The sequence below is a fragment of the Oratosquilla oratoria genome, chromosome 20 (assembly GCF_046742065.1).
Source record: "Oratosquilla oratoria isolate Oo_2021 chromosome 20, ASM4674206v1, whole genome shotgun sequence".
NCBI classification, from domain to species: domain Eukaryota; kingdom Metazoa; phylum Arthropoda; class Malacostraca; order Stomatopoda; family Squillidae; genus Oratosquilla; species Oratosquilla oratoria.
Window position 1 is genome coordinate 57,397,062 of NC_134796.1, and position 8,474 is coordinate 57,405,535.

General features: G+C 38.6%; 1 protein-coding gene across 1 annotated transcript; it reads right to left on the reverse strand.

Annotated features, from left to right (window-relative positions):
* Positions 1-928: 928 nt before the first annotated feature.
* LOC143036343 (serine/threonine-protein kinase grp-like) lies at positions 929-2,047 on the reverse strand. The gene is made up of 2 exons (XM_076203591.1): positions 1,790-2,047; positions 929-1,675 (listed from the first exon to the last, which is right to left on the reverse strand). The coding sequence occupies exons 1-2, from the start codon at positions 2,045-2,047 to the stop codon at positions 929-931; spliced, it is 1,005 nt and encodes a 334-aa protein (XP_076059706.1).
* Positions 2,048-8,474: the final 6,427 nt, after the last annotated feature.

An 8,474-nucleotide genomic window follows, 5' to 3' on the forward strand; every position in this document is an offset into this window, starting at 1 on the left:
ATATATATATATATATATATATATATATATATATATGTATAAACATATGAATATTTCTATAAATCGTTTCCGTCTATTTTCCCGAAACCGTAGATCTCTAAAATCTCAAATATAAAAAATCTCATCAGTCGTTAAGGCATTTTTCTAAAATATATCAAGAATCGGCGATAAAGATGGCGGGAAAAAACGATGCCGCTTATATACGAAGATCCAGGCATTTGTGGAAGTGGCTGACAGCTACTAAGGAGTGTCCAAGAAGGAGTTTAAAGAGAACAAAGAGTTAGCCGCTGGACTCAGAAATGAGCACAAAAACAAGTTCTCTGCGTTGTATTCGAACACTAAAGCGTTTAACGTGAAAGCATCTATTCAGTAGTTTCAAAGGAAGGTGATTTTTTTCAAGGAGACACGGATGAACGGAGATCACCGAAATGTAAATCAACCAGTATGTGCACTGATACAGATTCAGACGGCGGAGACGAATCTCCTCCGGTTAGGAAAAAACGTATTACATGTGAGACTGAATAAAAACCACGATTCGCATAAGGTCCTTTCATTTACACATCTTACATACCTTATGATCTCAGAAGCAGAAAGGGGCGTAGCCCAGGGCGCGAAGCGCCGCAGGTCAAACAACCCGGCGTAGCCAGGTGCGGCGAAGCCGCTGCTTGTATATATATATATATATATATATATATATATATATATATATGTCTGTGTGTGTGTGTGTGATATCGGCTGTGTGGACCTTGGTTGGCGTCAAGAAATTTTATTCAGCTGAGGGAAACCTCGGAATAATTATGGTGTTAATGAATACACCTTAAACAGAAGATGGTCATGCTGACCAATGTTTCAGAATTAATTGTTGATATTTCCTCTAGAATTATACTCATGATTTAGTTTAGATGAATTTCATGCGCTTTAATTTCGTTCAACCTTGGAACCAACTGTTTTGTTTGATCTTTGAAAGCGTTGCTCTGTATTTTCGTTTTCGAGCAAGAATATTTTGAAGGAGACTAAAAGCTTTCTTGGACAGTGATCTCCAAGGACTTCGGAGACGCATTTCTGAAGATGAAGAGGACCAGATCTCAAAGTTAACATCTTTGGTCTGAGCGTCCTCCCAAGGCTTCTGACCGGTAAGTAGCTGGAAGAGGATGATGCCGCAAGACCAAACGTCTGCGGGCTCTCCTCTGTATCTTCCAGTAAAGACTTCGGGTGCAATGTACCCGGATGTTCCACATACCTGCCACAGGTACCTGTCCTTCTCGAACTCTATAGCCAGACCGAAGTCTCCGATTTTGAGATCTTCGGTTCTGGACAGGAAAAGGTTCTCAGGTTTTAGGTCTCTGTGAGCTACTTTCTTGGAATGAAGGTATTTGACCCCTCTAATCAACTGCTTAAAGTAGAATTGAACTTGGTTCTCCTCCATACCACTTGGTTCAATTCTCTCTTGCAATGTTCCTCCGTTTACATATTCAAGGTAAATGTAAACAAACTTCCTGTCTCTATCTTCGCCAAGGAACGATACAACGTTCTTATGGTCTAGTCTTCTATGGATATCAATTTCCTTAGTCGGACTTGTTAGACCTCTAATTCTAATGGATTTTCGTGCGAATTGTACTTGAGTTGTGGTATCTTTCACAAGATAAACAGAGCCAAAGGAACCTCTGCCCAACAACTTCAGTACTTTTATATTTCTTTGATCCGAAATTTTAAATTTCTTGTTTTTCATTGGAATCTCTTCTACAATTTTTCGTTTTTTTATCTTCTGTCTTTTGATCTCTTCTGTTACAATCTTCGCGGTCTTCGAGACACGCGAGATGTGTTCAAAGGATTCCAGAAGAGTGTCTTCCATCTTTGCAGATTCCAAGAAGACTTCGATCTCTTCAATGTGGTTATTAAGCAGGACTTCTCTCTCTTTGTCGCTGCATCCACTTAGTAAGGCTCGAATGCTCCTTTCGAAGCTCCTTTCGAGGTCCTTTGAATTCTTCTGTGGCCCTAGGCCACCAGCTCCTGTTCCTCCTTCGGTTGTTGTGTGGTTGAGCTCCATGTCTTCGCCAAACGGTGAAACCTTTAGGTATTTGAACAAAAATTACTTGCGGTAAGAGGTCTTTAGAGAATCTAGGATATACATTACACCAATGAAGTCTTTCCGCCCATTTTCACGTAAGTTACGTTACAGGAACATGTGACCATTATCATTTATACAGGTGGAGACCATGTTTAGATTGCATTTACCAATCATAATAGACCAAATAAGGATGCATTTTGTTGACATTATATGAATATCTGCTCCCCTGATACCCTTTTGTGAGGTTCAAATATGATCATAGAATGCATTGTTATAAAGACCTGCATTTTTATTCTTTTTTTTTCTCATTGCAGAAGTCGTGAAGTAATTTTCATGTCTCAAGGAACTCGGACATAAAAAGAAATTTTTATTTTTATTTTCTAAACTTAAACTTTGCATAATATGGATAATACAATGTTTTGATAATAGGCCCAAGCAACCCATAATTGTTAAGGAGCCTACGCCAAGAGGCGCTGAGTAGTTACGGCCAAAGCCATCACCTTTACCCTATTTGCTTTGGGGACCTGTTGGAACAGGTAACAGTCAGTGCTGGGAATCGAAGAAAAGTGCGGGATTCGAACTCACAAATAATAGGATGTGGGGCCAGCACGCTTCCGATTACGCTACCAGCAAAATATAAGCTATACATTCAGATTAATGACAATGCAAAAAATACGAATATTCAAGATAAAGGAAAAATTACACAAAATTTCATTGTCATCAATACTGTCGTCCTCATCGTCGTCGTAGTTATGTGCATTAAAAAGTCAGACAACGAAAAACTTTTTGCAAGATATCTGGCCTAACTGTTATGTTTTAGGTCTTCCCATCATCATCATCATCATCATCTTCATATTCATTATCATCATCCATCAATCATCATCCATTAATCATTATCATCCATCAATCATCATCATCATCGGTACTACTACAACTACTGCTTTAATCACTATCGCTCACAGAAACTCAAGTTCCGCAGAAACCTAGAAATCATGAGAACCAGAGTGATAAACTCTGCCATACACTAGATAATCTCTGTTTCGTTCATTCTCTTTTTCACTCCCCTCCTCTTCATATTTGCTCTTTCCCCTCTCTACCGTAATCTCTCCTACATATGTATAAACATTCAATGTATATTTATTATATTTGGTTTACCATAAGATATGCCAAAGAGATCGACTGAGACAATTAGGAAAGCGAATGACGAAAGCTTGGTTGAAAAGGAATATTTGTGCGTGTAATCTCTTGTATCTCTATAGTTGTGTGATTTACCATGGTCTTGGTTCACGTGCTCGACTCGTGATCAATAAGGATTACCCTCCCGGATGAGAGCTTACGGATCATATAGCACGATTTATGAGTGATATATATATATATATATATATATATATATATATATATATATATATATATATATATATATACTACAGGTGAAAAATTTAATCATACAACTCTCAATCACGTGAAAACCACTGTAGGAGTAAAAAAGACTGGAGAAGGGGAATCTATATATTTCGATTGCAAACAGCAATTCTCTTCTGTAGATATCTACTGAAGAAGATTGCAGTACATATCTATATATTTCGATCGCAAACTGCAATCCTCTTCAGTCTTCTTTTCTCCAAGAGTGGTTTGCACGTGATATATATATATATATATATATATATATATATATATATATATATATATATTGTATATAATAGCATGATGACAACTCACAATTTTCTTGCTAACTTGTTCAATACTGCGAGCAAGGCGACGTATTTCAAGGCAGAATAATACATACAAAAGTCAAATCGGAAATATACAGAAATAGTGTTACATAAATGAGCTAAGGAGAGGTTACAAACAAACAAATAATATGAAATAAGTACTAACTTATGAGAGGTGGAAAAAATGACAGAAACCCCAGCAATGACAATTGATCACCCCCGCCGTGGGGTGGTCAATTGTTCACCGTGCTGTGAGGTGGAAGAATGGGCATCATCAATATGGAAATGTGCGATCATGGCTTTAGAAGAAGGGAGAATTTGGAGATCTTGAAGCTGCTTATTCATGTCGGGGTTGCTGTGTTTGATATGCAACATACGCATATATATATATATATATATACATATATATATATATATTGGAAGGAGGCCATTTTGAATACAGGCTTTGTTGAAGTCTACAGCAGTAGTAGCATTGTTCAACTTGTAAGAAGTACTCTCGATATTTCGAATGAGAGTGCGGAGGTTGGAGGTCAGGGTATTGATAGAATCTCCAAGGTACATGTTGTTTACTCTAGACGTCTTTCGACCCAATCAGAGGTCATCTTCAGGAGTTACAATATACACTGTGAAAACAGGAATGACATACGAGGTGTGGCGGGGGAGATTTTGTACCCGCGAAGAAACACTGGGACAGGAAGTCATAAATGTGTGGCGGGGGAGATGTGTCCGCATAGCTACCCACGGAGTGCCGACGGGTTCCCTGTAGGTTGCTGGTTGGGCTTTCTCATTGATGGGAGTGAAACTTCAGGCTGTAGCTGGATATTGATGGAGGGTTGATCCAGACGAATAAAAATTGATTCAGCCATCCTTCATCTCCTTCTGTCTTGTTCACGATACAGTATTGTATATATATATATATATATATATATATATATATATATATATATATATAATATTTATATATGTAGAAAGTTCAATGTATATCCGCGTTTATACCTAAGGCATGACCCTACCAATATATTTATATACAAAAACACTCACAACCTAATATAAACGCATATATATACACGCAAACACACACACATACGCGCGCGCACACATACACACACACACACACACATATATATATATATATATATATATATGATTATTTCGCATAATTATTTCTATAAATCGTTTCCGTCTATTTTCCCGAAACCGTAGATCTCTAAAATCTCAAATATAAAAAAATCTCATCAGTCCTTAAGGCATTTTTCTAACATATATCAAGAGTCGACGATAAGGCGTTTACGTGCCATTATTTCTCAAACTACAAGAGTTTCGTTAAGAATGGTGCGAAAGCCGAGCACAGGAACTTTCAGATCATATAAATATAATATAATTATTTCTATAAAACGTTTCCGTCTATTTTCCCGAAACCGTAGATTTCTAAAATCTTAAATATAAAAAATCTCATCAGTCGCTAAGGCATTTTTCTAACATACATCAACTATCGGCGATAAAGATGGCGGGAAAAATGCTGCTGCTTATATACGAAGATCCAGGCATTTGTGGAAGTGGCTGACAGCTACTAAGGAAGTGTCCAAGAAGGAGTTTAAAGAGAACAAAGAGTTAGCCGCTAGACTCAGAAACGAGCACAGAAACAAGTTCCCTGCGTTGTATTCCAACACTAAAGCGTTTAACGTGAAAGCGTCTATTCAGGAGTTTCAAAGGAAGGTGATTGTTTTCAAGGAGACACGGATGAACGGAGATCACCGAAACTTAAATCAACCAGTATGTGCACTGATACACATTCAGACGGCGGAGACGAATCTCCTGCGGTTAGGAAAAAACGTATTACATGTGAGACTGAATAAAAACCATGATTCGCATAAGGTCCTTTCATTTACACATCTTACATACCTTATGATCTCAGTAGCAGAAAGGGGCGTAGCCCAGAGCGCGAAGCGCCGCAGGTCAAACAACCCGGCGTAGCCAGGTGTGGCGAAGCCGCTGCTTGTATATATATATATATATATATATATATATATATATGTATATATATATATATATGTCTGTGTGTGTGTGATATCGGCTGTGTGGATCTTGGTTGGCGTCAAGAAATTTTATTCAGCTGAGGGAAACCTCGGAATAATTATGGTGTTAATGAATACACCTTAAACAGAAGATGGTCATGCTGACCAATGTTTCAGAATTAATTGTTGATATTTCTTCTAGAATTTTACTCATGATTTAGTTTAGATGAGTTTCATGGGAATTTTTTTTCGTTCAACCTTGGAACCAACTGTTTTGTTTGATCTTTGAAAGCGTTGCTCTGTATTTTCGTTTTCGAGCAAGAATATTTTGAAGGAGACTAAAAGCTTTCTTGGACAGTGATCTCCAAGGACTTCGGAGACGCATTTCTGAAGATGAAGAGGACCAGATCGCAAAGTTAACATCTTTGGTCTGAGCGTCCTCCCAAGGCTTCTGACCGGTAAGGAGCTGGAAGAGGATGATGCCGCAAGACCAAACGTCTGCGGGCTCTCCTCTATATCTTCCAGTAAAGACTTCGGGTGCAATGTACCCGGATGTGCCACATACCTGCCACAGGTACCTGTCCTTCTCGAACTCTATAGCCAGACCGAAGTCTCCGATTTTGAGATCTTCGGTTGTGGACAGGAGAAGGTTCTCAGGTTTTAGGTCTCTGTGAGCTACTTTCTTTGAATGAAGGTATTTGACCCCTCTGATCAACTGCTTAAAGTAGAATTGAAGTTGGTTCTCCTCCATACCACTTGGTTCAATTCTGTCTTGTAGTGTGCCTCCGTTTACATATTCGAGGTAAATGTAAACAAACTTCCTATCTCTATATTCACCAAGGAACGATACAACATTCTTATGGTCTAGTCGTCTATGGATTTCAATTTCCTTAGTCTGACTTGTTAGACCTCTAATTCTAATGGATTTCTGTGCGCATTGTACTTGAGTTGTGGTATCTTTCACAAGATAAACAGAGCCAAAGGAACCTCTGCCCAACAACTTCAGTACTTTTATATTTCTTAGATCTGAAATTTTAAATTTCTTGTTTTTCTCTGGAATCTCTTCTACAAATTTTCGTTTTTTTATTTGAGGTCTTTTGATCTCTTCGACTACAATCTTCGCGGTCTTCGAGACACGCGAGATGTGTTCAGAGGATTCGAGAAGAGTGTCTTCCATCTTTGCAGATTCCAAGAAGACTTCGATCTCTTCAATGTGGTTATTAAGCAGGACTTCTCTCTCTTTGTCGCTGCATCCACTTAGTAAGGCTCGAATGCTCCTTTCGAAGCCTATTTCGAGGTCCCTGGAATTCTTCTGTGGCCCCAGGCCTCCAGCTGTTCCTCCTTCGGTTTTTGTGTCGTTGAGCTCCATGTCTTCGCCAAACGGTGAATCCTTCAGGTATTTGAACAAAAATTACGTCCGTTAAGAGGTCTTTAGAGAATCTCGGATATACATTACACCAATGAAGTCTTTCCGCCCATTTTCAAATAAGTTACATTACAGGAACATGTGACCATTATCATTTAGATTGCATTTAGCAATCATGATAAACCAAATAAGGATGCATTTTTTACATCACATGAATATCTGCTCTCCAAATAACCTTTTGCTAGGTCCAAATATGATCATAGAATGCATTGTTTTAAAGACCTGCTTTTTTTTTTTTTCAGAAATCGTGAAATAGTTTTCATGTCTCAAGGAACTCGGGCATAATTTTTTTTTTTTCTAAACTTAAATTTTGCCGAATATGGATAATACAATTTTCTGATAATAGGCCCAAGGAAACCGTAGTTGATAAGGAGCCTACGCCAAAAGGCGCTGAGTAGTTACGGCCAAAGCCGTCACCTTTGCCCTATGTGCTTTGGGGACCTGTTGGAAAGGTAACAGTCTGTGCTGGGAATCGAAGAAAAGTGCGGGATTCGAACTCACAAATAATAGGATGTGGGACCAGCACGCTTCCGATTACGCTACCAGCAAAACATAAGCTATACATTCAGGTTAATGACAATGCAAAAAATACGAATATAAAATAAAGGAAAAATTACAAATTTGTATTGTCATCAATACTGTTGTCATCGTCGTCGTCGTCATCATCATTATCATCATTCATCGTCGTCGTCATCATCATCATCATCATCATCCATCAATCATCATCATCATCGGTACTACTACAACTACTACTTTAATCACTTAACAAATTGATCACTATCCCTCACAAAAGCTCAAGTTCCGCAGAAACCTAGAAATCATGAGAACCAGAGTGATAATCTCTGCCATACACTAGATAATCTCTGTTTCATCCATTCTCTTTTTCACTCCCCTCCTCTTCGTATTTGCTCTTTCCCCTCTCTACCGTAATCTCTCCTACATATGTATAAACATTCAATGTATATTTATTGTATATGTAAATCAAGTAACAGCAATGCATGAACGTGGTACACATAAGGAAAAACAGGTTGAGAACTCGTGATCTATGCCGCGGATGCTTCTCAACAGCGTCTGAGCTGAGGTTGATTTATCCTCTCGGTGGTTGAGAAGCTGGTGAGGACTTGAGCGCAGCTGCCTTGTGCTGGGTCTCCTCTGCCAGCTGCGTGGGGCAGTTGTTCCTATTCATTTGTTGTTATTAATAATTAGTATCATCGCCCACGATTCTCATATTACTTCCATTCCGTCTCGGTTGT